The 14101-nt window shown below is 40.5% G+C and overlaps 1 protein-coding gene across 2 annotated transcripts in view; it reads left to right on the top strand.

Moving 5' to 3' along the window:
* Positions 1 to 14101, top strand: part of Exoc2 (exocyst complex component 2) — a 168623-nt gene that overhangs the window by 115476 nt on the left and 39046 nt on the right. For both annotated transcript variants that reach the window (XM_036187151.1, XM_036187152.1), the window contains exons 18-22: positions 1762 to 1842; positions 2354 to 2413; positions 3076 to 3137; positions 5331 to 5397; positions 8476 to 8592. In XM_036187151.1, the coding sequence (XP_036043044.1) occupies positions 1762 to 1842; positions 2354 to 2413; positions 3076 to 3137; positions 5331 to 5397; positions 8476 to 8592 (387 nt within the window). The remainder of the gene's footprint in view (positions 1 to 1761; positions 1843 to 2353; positions 2414 to 3075; positions 3138 to 5330; positions 5398 to 8475; positions 8593 to 14101) is intronic.

Raw genomic sequence — 14101 nt, 5'->3', positions numbered from 1 at the left:
GTGACTCACAGACAACAGAGAGAGGAGTTTCTAGACTAGGAAGAGCAGTTGTTTAGACTCCTGTTTACTCCTGCCTTGACTGAAGCTGCTCTCTAAACTGTCTAGTATTTCCTGTCCATTCATGGTATTAATATAGATGTAAAGATTTAGAAAATCTAGTTCAAATCCTAATACAGGATGTCTAAGTGAGCATGCATAAATACCAGCATCTCACTGCCCACAGGAGACATTCAGTTTTTATTCTCAGTATTGTGCTTGCTATTTTTGTTTAAACATCTTAGATTGCTGTGCCTACTGTGGAATGTAGGTTAAATAAGCAGGTCTTCATCTGACTATTTGTTCTTTCTCTGTTTTATAATCTTTGGGATCAAACCCCAGGCTTCCCACATGCTGGGCAGTAATGAACAATGTGACTCCTGATGCTTTTTGTGCATTTGTGGTTCAACCTATTCTTCCTTTCCTACTTGTACTTTATCTTACTCTTCATGGTGCCTGCCCCCAGTGGTTTCACAGTGCATCAATGTGAGAGACACTAATACCAAGGCCCTATTTTAGTAAAGTAAACTGGTTTGGTTTTGGTTTTGATATATATGGATTTTTCTTCTGCTTTTTCCCAAGCCTCTTCTAAAAACTGGTAGCTCTGGTTCTTACTGCAGATGTCCTGTCCAGAGTGGGCCATTCAGTGTTAGTCTGCCTTGGGCTGCTCAGAGCCCATGCAAACCTGAGGTCCTAAGCCCACGTCTGCACTGGTGTTCAGTGCTGGCAATCCCCTGTCCTTCCTGGTGGTTTGCTGACCCTTCTGTGCCGTCTTCATACCTCTCCTTCCCTGTTCTCGGGGACTTTGGCCGTCCTGTCTAGAGAGAAGCCCCTCCGGCACCATTCTTCCATGAGCGCCAGTGTTTTCTCCGTGATGCTCCTTATTGTCTGATTTACAATTAATTTATAGTCTATCAAAACCAAACCAAACCAAACCTGTGACTGTCATGTTGGTGTCTCTCAACTTGGAAAATCATGTAATGAGAATTCTGTCTATCAGATCCCCTCATGTGAACTTCAAGTGAACACAAAACACAGGCACTAGGATATTGAGATCTGTTCCCACATTTCTTAGCGTCCCTTTGCTTAAACATATTTGCAAGTTTTTTTTTCTTTTCTTTTTTCTCCTTGTTTTTGTTTTGTTTTGTTTTTGAGACAGGGTTTCTCTGTGTTGCCCTGGCTTCCTAGAACTTACTTTGTAGACCAGGCTGGCCTTGAACTCAGAGACCTGCCTGCCTTTGCCTCCCAAATGCTGGAATGAAAAGTGGTCTATAAGTTTCAGTTTTTGACTTAATCTATGTAGAAAATGAGTACAATGACATATTTGGCTTCAAGGATCTAGTACCCCTCCAGATAGTTGTTATCTGGTTTGATAACACTAGGTTTGACTGAACAGTGTAAGAGATGGCTCATGCATAATATGCATGCAATGTAGTCCTCAAGTATGAATGCCTTGCATTTGCTCCTTGTCAGTTTCTCATGAAAAGAGAATTTTGATGAAAACATTTGCTCAGTTCTAGATGAATTAGAAAAGCCTTAGTCTGAAAATGTATCCCCTTTAAAACATGTCAATCTCAGCCTCAGTGAGTGGAGACTCTGGTCAAATCGCATCTTTGTTCTTTTCTGTAACTCTGGGGACTTGAGCTTTCAGCCATATTCAGCTCCATAAATACATCTTCAAAGCCAGTATGGTGTCTGTGTTTAAGGAGGTTTTCTTTCTTTCAGCCATGTCAGTTTGAACAGAGCATCATGCACTCCCTACAGTCACTGAAGGGTGTTGTCGATTGTAAGCCTGGAGAAGCCAGCGTGAGTTTCTGTTCTGTTCTACCTGCTTTAGTCAGTCTTAAGAAATCTCTGCCTGGTAGGAAGGGACTGGGAGGAGAGGATGGAGGGGAAACTGTGGTTGGGATGTAAAAACAAAAAGAAAAGAAAAGAAATTCCCTGGCTGGGAATCAGAGTAAACAGTAGTCATTGATATCCAAGAGCTGTTCAGTCATCCTAGATGCACTCATTTAGTTACCTACATCAATGTGTTGAGTTCCAGTTCTAGGGTGGGCTGAGCAGTTAAAATGTGAGTCCGGCAGCTTTGAGCAGAGCATGGTTCTTGTGGACTGATTAATGACTGACTTGGGTATGTCAGCCAGTTGGGATCAGATCTTCCATAGGTAGGAAGCCACCTAAGGCTAGCCCCTCGGAGTAAGGTTGCTGACACCCAGGGTGGTTTTCTGTGTTTCTGCTTTTAGGTCTAGCTTTTCAAGCAAAATGTTTTGTTTTCTTAGCAAATTTAAAACTTTTTTATCTAAATTCTTTCTCATAGGTATTTCAACAGCCTAAAACACAGGAGGAGGTTTGCCAACTAAGCATCAATATCATGCAGGTAACTTAAAGCAGTGGTATAGACTCTGAAGCCATGAACTGATTTGTCATTCACCATTGACAATGTTCATATCACTATTAAATAAGGGTTCTTCTTTTAAAATCTCATCTGTGTATATAAACATTTACAGTAAGTCGGCTATACAGATGAAGCTAATTAGTTCTTGTTTGTTTTAGCAATACCTGTGTATTTCATTTATATTGTGTTCTATCTATTTTCATGATACTTTGTATTCATTTCCTTTAGATAACAGAATAAATTAAATGAAAATTAGTTGCTTATAATTCATCTAGAGTTATAAAGTTGTTGATTGGGTCCAATGTTTCATAGGTACATAAATGAAGTTGAGCATGTTTGTGAATAAATAAGGAAAAGAAAAAGAGTCTTTCTCCTAAAATGTATTCAAGAACATAACAATTGACTCAAACAAGGTGCTTTTAATATTCTGTCACTTATGTAAACATGGGGTGTGTATATTTCTTAGTTCACATGTACACACACACACACACACACACACACACACACACATTAGACATCTCTCTCTCCCACCTCATTTTTTATGGGCTAGACAGTTCAGCTTTAATTGATATAAAATTGTTTTAATATTCCAATAGATTGATACCTGAAAACTCGTATCACTGAAACTTGCCATTTTTATCCAGGTTTTTATATACTGTCTGGAACAACTGAGCACCAAGCCTGATGCAGACATAGATACTACTCAGTAAGTAAATGTAGTTACTCTCACTGATGCATTTGAAAGTAATGTAATGTATGATGTACATTCCATACTGAGGTGGGAGTCTCACATGTAACCTACGTTGGCATGAACTGATTAGATGCTTGGGCTGCCCTCGCTCTCTGCAGTCTTCAGCCTTCTGAGACCATGCCCAGCCCTGACTCTTGATGGACACTGGTAGTTCTCCCCAACACTGTCGCATGGAGCAGCACATTGTACAGTTGTCTTCCAGCTGACACTTAGTATGTGGCAGTCTTTCAGGATGACACTTGGCATATGAAACTCCTATGCACCTAAGGTTCCTGTTTAATATAGATAGTATCAAAATAAGTGTTTGAATCTAATTGGCAATTTGAGAATTTTTCTGTTTACTTGTGTTTTAGTCACTGTTCTATAGCTGTGAAAAGACACCATGACCATGGCAACACTTATCAAGGAAAGCATTTAATTGAGGTGGCTTACAGTTTCAGAGATTCAGTCCATTATCATCATGATACAAAATGGTGGTGTGCAGACAGATGTTGTGCTGGAGAAGGAGCTGTGAGTTCTACAACTTGCTCCAAAGGCAACAGAAGGAGAGACTGTGTACTGGGTGTAGCTTGAGTATATATGAGACCTCAAAGCCTGCCCCCACAGTGGCACACTTCCTCCAATAAGGTCACACTTACTTCAACAAAGCCACACCTCCTAATAGTGTCACTCCCCATGAGCATTCAAACACATGAGTCTATGGTGGCCATTCCTTTTCAAACCACTGTACCTAGCATTAACTTTTGCCTTTCAGTATATATAACTGTCATCTCCAGTGACCAAATACTTTTTTTAAAAAATTTCTGTGTATGTGCACATTCCCAGTGTTTTTACCTGCAAGTATATGCATGTTTGGGGGTGGGGGGGGAACTTGGTGGCCAGAAGTAGATGATGATTGTTTTTCTCAAATATGTCTCTGCCATACATATAGGCTGGGTCATTCATTTGGACCCAGAGCTCACTGACTCAGCTTGTCTAGCTGGTCCATTTCCACCTCACAAATACTGAGAATACAGATGAGCAATCATATCCACCTGGTATTTACATGGATTCTAGAGATCTGAACTCTGCTCCTCACATTGAGGGGCAAACACTGTACCCACGGTCATCTCCTCAATCCCACATTTTTAATGCTTGTAGGTCTTCTTTGACTTGATTACACATATTTGGCTTATTGTCTCACCAGAACATTGTTTATATAGCCAGATCTGTGATCTAGTTAAATCAGTCTTTTCTTACTACTTTAAAATTTCTGTTTCCTACATTGCTGGATTCAAATGGTAGCGCAGCATTTTTTTTTAACTTTATCTTCTGCTCTAATCATTCAAATATACTCTATATCAATTAGTGCTGTTTTAATTACCATTTGTTTATATTTCAACTCTTCAGATTGGTATCTTTTGTTGTTGTTGTTTTGTTTGTTTAGTTTGGTTTGGTTTTTTGAGACAGGGTTTCTCTGTGTAGTCCTGGCTGTCCTGGAACTCACTCTGTAGACCAGACTGGCCTTGAACTCCCAGAGATCCTCCTGCCTCTGCCTCCTGAGCGCTGGGATCAAAGGCATGTGCCACCACCTCCCAGCTGTGGTTGGTATCTTTTTATTATCTATTTTGAAGTTTATTTGATATTCATCATGTTAGACGTTCATATGAATTCAAGTCAGTCAAGTTTAAAGAAAAATTCTGCTAAGGTGTCTCTTCTGATTCTGTTAAACCAATAAATCAGTTAGTGGGTTACTTACCCTACTCTTGCTTTTCACCTTTTTATGTTTTTGATTGCTTTTGAATTATCAGCTAATTTCTTAGGTCACCTACAGGTAGGTCACTGTGAAAGAGAGCTTCAAACCTTCCCCTGGAAATTTGGTAGTCACAAACATTTTAATTATGTGAATATTATTTAACATTTTCCCATTTGGTAATTTGTTTTTTTAATTTAATACAGTCACTTGAGTATTGAGAATACTTCCATACAAGTTTTATATGGCCCAGGATAAGAGGTGCTTCCTCTTATGTGCTTCCTTATGATATTGATAGTGATATACAAAGAAAATCTACAGGAAGTTGTACAGCCATTTTTCTCGAAACATTTGAAGTCATTGCAGTTTTAAGTCAGTTTTAATTGTGACTATTCTCTTGTCTCTCCTGCATCTAGTCTTTCTATTGATGTTTCTTCTCCTGATTTGTTTGGAAGCATCCATGAAGACTTCAGTTTGACTTCAGTAAGTAAAGTGCCAAACACAGAAAGTAAAGTATGTCATGTCAGAAGTCATGGCTGTGGCAGTCAGCCTAAGTCACTTGAACGGAAAGCATCATCGCATGTGAGATGGACTCTTTGGACACTGAGAGACACTCTAGGACTACATTATGTTGTATAAAGATTTGTGTGTATTTCACACTGGAAAAAATCTTTAACTGGAGTTAAACATAATAAGACCCAACACATCTGCTGCGTCTTGAGTGTTAAAAGTGCCTGGCTGTTCCCTGGTGCTGCAGAGTTTCCTGGATGGCCTGGGAGGAGGCAGAGGACAAGGCATTTCCTTTGTGTCATTTGCCTCTTGAGCCTGATGAAGTCCACTTTTCTCTGCCTTATTTCTGCAAGTCTCCTGTTTTATTTCAATGTAGGTTACGTGGCAAAGTCAAAACCAGATTCCTACAGGCAGTCTAATAGAGGCATTTACTCAATTCTCAGTTGAGGTTCTTCTTCTCAGATAACTCTAGCCTGTGCTAAGAAAAAAATCAACTAGGACAAGTGGCAAGAGCTACGGGAAGCCATAAAATGGGTAGGAACCAGGCTTTCCTTGTGAATCTAGGAAGGAAGTGGGGAACTAGGGGTGGAGCTGGGGGAAAAAGCCTTTGAAACTAAGATCCCAGCAGCCATTTGGGCCAACTATGCTTTTGTTTTCTTGGTCTTTTAGGAGCAGCCAAACTGATACACAGTGATGACTTTTGTTCCCTTCCCACCTCCCAGCACACACCATGTCACCCATCATTCATTTCTCCGCTGGTTTGTGTGCAGCCCTGATAGGGAGCCTCTGAGCCTCCCATCCCTTTTTAAGGATAGAGAGGAGAGAAGGTGGTTCTGTGTGATCCTTCTCCCAGGAGGTGTAGAGCTGCCTATCTGGCTCTCAGCAGTCTCCCAGGGATTTGCACTTACTTTTGCTCCTCACAGCATCTTAACGTGTCCACTTACTTTCTAAGATACTCATTGGTTTCCAAAATTTGTTCCAGTGTTCTTCCCAATGGAGGGGGTCTCATCAGATTTAGCTCCTCTTCTCAGAGGATTGAGATCCTCTCAGGGCTGTGTTAACCAGAAGGAAAGTGATTTGGTAAGAAAGATCTAGATTTAGAATCAGAAGAGTCTCCTTACTTAGTCAACCACAGGAGCTCAGAGGGAGAGAGTGTCCATTTCTGGTGCTGTCTGGGAGTACAGAGAAGTAATGCATAAGGCCCATTCCTGCATACACAGGGACTGCAGGGAGGCTGAACTGTTACAGTCAAATGCATGTCTCTGACAAGCTTCAGATTAATATCAGAGCTAAGAACTAGACTGTTGTCTTTCTTCTGTTCTTCCCACTTTCATTTCATACGTTGTTTCATCTAATGTATATAAACAAAGTATACTCACTAAGAGTTAGTCTTCAAATCATTGAAGTCATTCTTCTCACTATGAAGAGGTTCCATACATGCTGTAGAGGGGGAAAGCGAGTCAGGACAGCTGGGGACCAGGGCAGGAAAGACCTGCTGGCTCAGTCAACTGGAATGGAAGTTCAAGTCTACATGAAAGAGTGGTAACGGATGGGTTCTAGCCAGTTGACACATTTGTGGGCTTCAGCACATTGGGAGCGGCTGCTGGAAAGTAATTTACTTCATGCCCTGTAGAAGGAATGTGTCTTGATGTGACAAGAGGAATATGGCTTCACTATGCCCAACTTGCTTACTTTCCAGTATTGTTTCTGCCATGTATTCACTATGGAAAAATGATGTCATATAGAGTATGACCTCCTCTGGCCTTTTTTTATATTCCATTTCCCATCTAAAAGTCAATTCAGGGCCACCCGCAGCCTTTTGTTGTCTGGGTTACTGTAATGGTTCTCCAATCTTGTATTTATGTCTGTTGATGACCAAAACTGGTGGTAAGCAGGCAGCATTGTGCCGGAAATAAAGATAGGAAATTGTAATAAAGAAGTGAGAAGATGTTGGGCGTTTGGCTGAGCTCAGTACAATTACCAGAAGGTTTGTTTGGCTCTTGACTTTAGAGCCTTTATCGACTTCAGATCATGCCATGGTCCACATGCTTCAAAGAACACGATCCTGTGTTTTTCTGCTTTTTCTCCCCTGGAGTACTTAACTATAAGTTACTCTGATTCTGCACAGAAAGAGTAACCGGCTGTGGGTGCAAGCTGTTCCTGGAAAGTGGCTTTGCCTTAGTTTTAGTCAAGGGTCTTGACTGAAAGCTTGGATGAGTCACCATTCCAGAGAATGCCTCCCACCTGCAGGAACACAGACCTGGGCTGCCCTGAAGTGAACCACAGCAGCAGCAAGGTCATTCCTAGAATTTCATTTACAGATAGAGTTCTTCTGAACTGTAGAAAGCCCATTGTGTGCATCGCATTGCAACTGCAGTCTAGTCATTTTGTAGGAAATTATTTAGGTGGGTAAAGCCTTGACGATGTAACAGCAAGAGGCTCTTCTCCATTCCTTGTCTTCTGGGGGTGGTAGTAGTGGTGGTGTGTGTGTGCTCAGAAACACTCACTCCCCATTGGAAGGAGGCTCTTCCTGGACATAGGAAACATTCCCACAGACCCTCACAGGCAGAAACTTCTTGAGGGAACAAGGAGCCCTGCCTGCAGATAGGACGTTAAAATGTTCTCAAGTTGTGAAAGATTCATAAACCACTTTGTGATAGTTCCTACATTTTATGTACTTATTCATAATACCAATTTGTGTGGTCTTTGGTCTACATAAAATATTCAAGGAAACATTTGACTTTTTTTCTTCGGGGAACATTGGATATAGAACTCAGAGCCTTGAGCGTTCCAGAGAACAACTCATTGCTGAGCTGTACCCCAAGTCTCTGTTTAACTCGTCAGTGTAAATGTAATAATCAACAATTGGTGGAATTGTCTTGTGTTTTTCTGAGTGTCAATTTTAGGAAATAAACAGCCAAGAAAATCAAGGCATTGGATACTAGTGTTAAAGGGCAGACGCCTATCATTACACTTACTGTGTGACAAGGTTACCTTTTGCATTCACCAGTACTGTCAATGTAAACTTCTAATGGCCTGTTTGAATTTTAGGAGCAGCGGCTTTTGATAGTCCTGAGCAATTGCTGCTATTTAGAACGTCACACCTTCCTAAACATAGCAGAACATTTTGAAAAGCACAACTTCCAAGGAATAGAAAAAATAACACAGGTGAGTGCTTTGGTATTCAGTAGACAAGTCCAGTGCTTTGCCACACTGTTTTCTCAGTGCCTCTTTGGCTCCCCTACGCTCCAGTTCCTCAGCCCTCCACACCCATCCCCCTCACCTGACCTATCAGGCAATGATTTCCTTCCTTGCCTGGAACTGTTAATGTAGCACTGCTTTTTTCTGGAGCAAAGCTTTCTCCTGGTTGAAGTGATTTGCTTAACCCTGTCAGAGCTGTTCAAAAGTCAGGCAAGACACTTAGGAGAGAAAAACAGCAAACCTAAATCTTTAAGAATCTCCCCATTTGACTCCTGTTGGGGTTAAGCCTTTGGGCACTACTGATGCACCCCTGGTCCTGACTGCACAGTGACCTCTTCCTGTTAATCCAGCCTGTTCCTCCCCTCTTCCTCTCCCTGTGATTGAAGCCCTGCCTGACTGCTTAAGCCCAAGCATGCACACATCCTGCTCTCTAGCCTCTGGCCCCTTCCTTCCTGACTTAACCAGAACTTATGTGCTTTGCGCTCCGCCTGCTGGATGTAGGCAAAAGTGTATGTGCAGATCGGTGGGCTGCTTTCGTGTTTGAGAATGTTCGCTCTCTTGTTTATAGTTTTTCAAATAAGCAGCAAGGGAAAAAATGAAGTACCTTGTTGTAAAGGTTGCTAGTTCCTGAGCAAAGTTTATCAGATTTCTAGGTAAAACTGAGCCAACTGTCTAATGCCAGTGCACTTTTCTCAGCAAAGAAAACAAGAAAGATAAGTATCTTGTTAATCATGTAATCAGTTTACTCTCAGTGGACGATCTACTTTTTATAAATGATGCTTCCAGTTCATAAACTAGCTTGGGTTTTGTTTTTTTTTTTAGAATGAAAATGTCAGAGTGGGTGGCTCTGTCTTGTTTTCCTGCCTTTTCGTAAAGATTAATCACCCTGCTGATAAATGCTGTGACTTAAGCCTTTGAGGCCAAATGTCTAGTTTATTTCCAGAAAATTTTCATGTTCATAATTATAAGATCTGTGGAAAGTGGGTACTTTGTTTTTATTCAGTCAAATACTAATATGTCTATATGAAAAATGTTATAATTAAAATATGTGAAGTGATAAAGAATTGCATAGGTTAGAAGCAGTGTCTGATTTTTCTCTTAGTTTTTGTGAAGGAATAAGCAGGAATATGTTGCCTTGGTTTATACCATTAAGAAGCAGAACGAAGCTGGCACAAAGGAAGGTCTCTGATATCTTTTCCTGTCTTTGTCTAAACCACAAAGAAAGGTACTATGAGGACTCAGGGACAGCTCAGAAGCAGCAATAGGCTTTTTGCCCAGTCAGCATTATGTTTTTAAAAATTATCTCTTGAATGTCTTGAAATTATTCAGTTGTGTCTGAAATGAATAGAGTAAAGCAGTTTGGACCACAGCACACCTGCTTACTCTACTGTGCCCCAAAGCTCTTATTTCCATGGTGTCGAGCAGGTAAAACCCACTTGCTGCTCTGAAGGTAAAAGGTCACTCACCGCCCTTATTTTTCAGTTCCCTCTCCAGTGACAATAACTCTAGATGCCTGCCAAGAAAATCATGGGGCAGGTCACAGTGGACAGCCATCTCTCCTGGTTCTGTATGGTGGGTCGTGCTCTCTTAGAGGGTCTCTCTCACATTGTCACTGATGCCAGGCCTTCTCTCAGTTCCTACCGTGGGATGTGCTGCCCGCTGGGGCAGAGGAAGAGGCTTTTCCACGATTATTCCTCCTCCTCTCTCTTCCTCCTTCCCTCCTGCCTTTCCTTTCCTGTCCCAGTTTCTTATTGGTGCTCTGCCAGTAGAAGGCTGAAAACAACCGTTTCTAAAACTCCTTTCATCTTGTTTCTTAATTAATTAATTGTTTAATTATCTTGTTTCTTTTTTTACATTTATTATGTTGTGCATGCCGTGACATTCCTGTGGAAGTCAGAGGACAGCTTGTGGAGCTCCTTCCCTCCTTCCACCATGTGGGTCCCAGGGGTTGACTCAGGTCATCGGGCTTGGCAGCCAGCACCTTTACCAGCCATGTCATCTCTCTAGCCCCTTCATTTTGTCTTTACCTTCAAAGTAGAGTTTATTTAATATAGAAATAGTATATATATAAAATCATGCTTATTAGGACTTTATTAAAATGTAAGGATCAATGACATTGAAGGGTAGAATGATTTCACAGATATAATTGTATTTATTTATGGTATTTTTCATGTGTGTTGTTATTCATATGTATGTGTTCATAGGGGGGGGGGGCATGTCTGTGTAGACCACAGGCCAACATCAGGGGTCTGCCTCTATTTTTTCCCTTATTTTTTGAGGCAGGCTCTCTCATTGTACCTAGACCTCACCAATTTGGCAAGGCTAGTTGGCCATCAAGTCCTGGGTTAGAGGTACTCACCACTGTAGCTAGGATTCAAGTATAGGTCCTTGTGCTTATGTATGGAGCACTGACCAACCTAGCCATCTCCCCAGCCCCCCATATAATTTTATTTAATGTAGAATCTCTGAGAAGTAAATAAGGATGATATTTTAGTTCTGTGATTTTCATGGGGCAGAGGTTCAGGGAGTGTGTGGACTTGACTTGAAAGTAGCAGGTACTTGAAAATAACTCTTTTGATTCCAAGTCCTGAGTGCTTCCGGCCCCTATTATATCCTAGGGCCAAGAATGGAATAGGTCTCATGATATAGCCCAAGGAAATGGAAATAGGACACGAAGCTGATTGATTACTGTGTGACATTTTGACCTTGAGCAACACTGAGTGGTGATTCATTAGATAAGAATATATAAGTCCTCTTACCCTGTAAGGTTCTTCCTTATAGCAGGTCCCTTGAGGAACCCACAGGCCTCTGTACCTTCTGATCACAGACAGCAAGTGCTATGTGCCTAGAAAGTCCCACCTACTCATCCATCTTTTTTTCAGTTTGTGAAAGACCTAACTATATTTTTGAAAAGAAGAAATAAAAATAAAATTCTTCTTTAATATACTAGACAAAGGGTTTATTGTTGTTAATAAGACAGATTACTTCCATCTTGTTCAATCACCCCCTAACCAGTTCCCACTCAGCTCCCCACACCTGATCCATATCATATCACTACCCTGCACCTGATCAGCTCCCCTCACTGACTTCACGTAAGACCCCAAGATTTGCAGGCTCCTGGTAATAAATAGCCAGATTGCTTTGGGGAAGATTGGTTATGTTTTTAACTATCATTTCCCAACATAGTTCTTGGGTTTTGTTGTTTATAAAAATGTCCATTTATGTGTTTTAATTTGCATGCCTTTTCCATTTCTTTTGACTCTCCTGTAGAAGAGATAGCTGGGAAGCATTTAGAGACCAAGGGAGACACAGCTTTGTTCTGAGGATAGAGACCAAATATGACACAGATAAAATTCCTCAGGAGAATTGGGTGAGAACATCAGAGCTGTAGGGTTGATAAACCTTAGCATGTTGTTTTATTGTGGCTGCTATAATGATGTAATTCTAGAAACCATTTTTTGCATCTGTTAGGTGCTAATTAACCTGAATCAGTCTTAAGAAAACAAACATCTGATTTAGGATTTGTATAATTGCAGATTCTTTCTGATTGAGAATGCAGACATTGATCAAGTCTGGTATTAAATGCTTCTAACTTCAGAAACTCAGGAAGGTAAAGGGGACAGTTTCTTTTGTCACAAATCCAGAGAAGATCCTTTATATCCAGCCATAAATTTAAAGTATTTTTTATTGCTTGAGCCGTATGTACTAGATGGAGCATACATAGTTCATTATTTTTAGCTTAATTGAGTATACTTATTAGATATTTTAAATTTGTGGCCATTTGAATTTTTGATGGGCATGGATGCAGCTTTGTTTCTTTCCTGCTGTTTTATCTGTGTCTATGCTTGTTTTAGCTTCCCCATTTCTTCATCAGAGTACATTAATTAAGTTTTGCTAAGAAGCTATTTTTGTACAATAAATTACTTTTAAATTAATTCATCTTAGAGTTTAAGGTTCTATAGACAAGTAAGTTGAGCAAATGTGTTCCCTGTTACCAAATACTGAACTAAATTTTTGACTATTTAGCTGCCTCACATTCATTCCTTCTACATATGGGAAAGGCAAAAAGATACATACATGGGTAAACACACAGTGGGGCTGAGGATGTGGCTCAGCAGTAGAGTAGGTTTGCTTGCCTCATGCTTCCATCCACAGTACAACCAAAAAAAAAAAAAAAAAAAAAAAAAGAAAGAAAGAAAGAAAGAAAGAAAGAAAGAAAGAAAAAGTAGGAAATGAGGAAGGAGTGAGGGTGAAGGGAGAGGAGAAAAGAGAAATTATATACATTAGTCAAGTCAAGAACCTATCATTGACAATGTATTCTCCAATGCAGACTTTAGAAAAGCTTTCAGAAAAGGAGATAAAAGGTTCAGGCTCAGGACATGGTTTCAGGGGTAAGAGAGACTGGGTTGCCTTCTGTGTCTTTAGAAAGCTGTGCAGGGATAGGAACCAGTGAGTGCAATGATCACTTCTCCAGGGTAGAATGGGAGGGTCTCAAGTTCGAAACATTTCATCTGAGCAGGTGAAAGCACTTATCTTTCACTATCTCTATAGAACTTGTATATTCTGAATGTGTGATTTTTGTTTCCCCATCACCCTGGCACAGTTTCTTTTAGTGATCAGATCTACCCACAGCTTTACCATTAATGCCAGTGATGCCCAAATGCATGAACCTTCCACCTCCTCTCTGGACTTGATATCTGTTTCCTACCACACATCTTCACTAGACATTCCTAGTGGGATTTCAGAGTATCTGACCAGCATCCCCAAGCCAAAGTCCTCTTTCTTTTGATGTCCTTCCTGTCATAGACAGTCACCATTGGGTCAACCAGCCAGAATCCTTTTCTTTATTGATTGATATAGCTGTTTTAAGTGGTTAATGCTAATTATGTATATTTGTAGAGTACAGTGTGATGGTTTGATCTGTGATACATGGTAGAAAGACTCAGTTTAATTAGCATTTCCATCCACTCATTAACCATGTTTTGTGGTGAGAACATTAAAAATGTACTCTCTGGGTAATTTTTAAAACTAAAATACTTGTTAGGTACTCCATGCAGTCGTTCCCTGAACCAAATCCCTCCAGTCTGTGAAACTTCAATCTTCATGCCTTTGATCCAACCTCTCCTTTTCCCATGCTGCAGCCTCCCTCCCCTGCCCCCCCATAGTTTCTGGACAGCAGTCTGCTTTGTGTCTATGAAAGTGACTTCAGAAAGATAACTATTCTACCTATAGGTGAGATTACACAGTATTTGTCTTCCTGTACCTGGTTTATGTCACTAACTACAGTATCCTCTATTTTTTATAAAGCTGTGTAGTATTCCATTGTGTGTAATTACCACCTTTTCTTTATTTATTCATTTGTTTTTGTAGTTGTTTTTTCTTGAAATAAGGTCCTGTATTTCAGTTTGGCCTCAAACTCAATATGTAGTTGAGGATGACCTTGACCTTTTGATCCTCTGTCTTCATCTCCCAAGTG

This window comes from Onychomys torridus, chromosome 5, assembly GCF_903995425.1.
Source record: "Onychomys torridus chromosome 5, mOncTor1.1, whole genome shotgun sequence".
Taxonomy (NCBI): Eukaryota; Metazoa; Chordata; class Mammalia; order Rodentia; family Cricetidae; genus Onychomys; species Onychomys torridus.
Note: the sequence above shows the minus strand (reverse complement) of the source record. Positions and strands in the feature narration are given on the sequence as shown.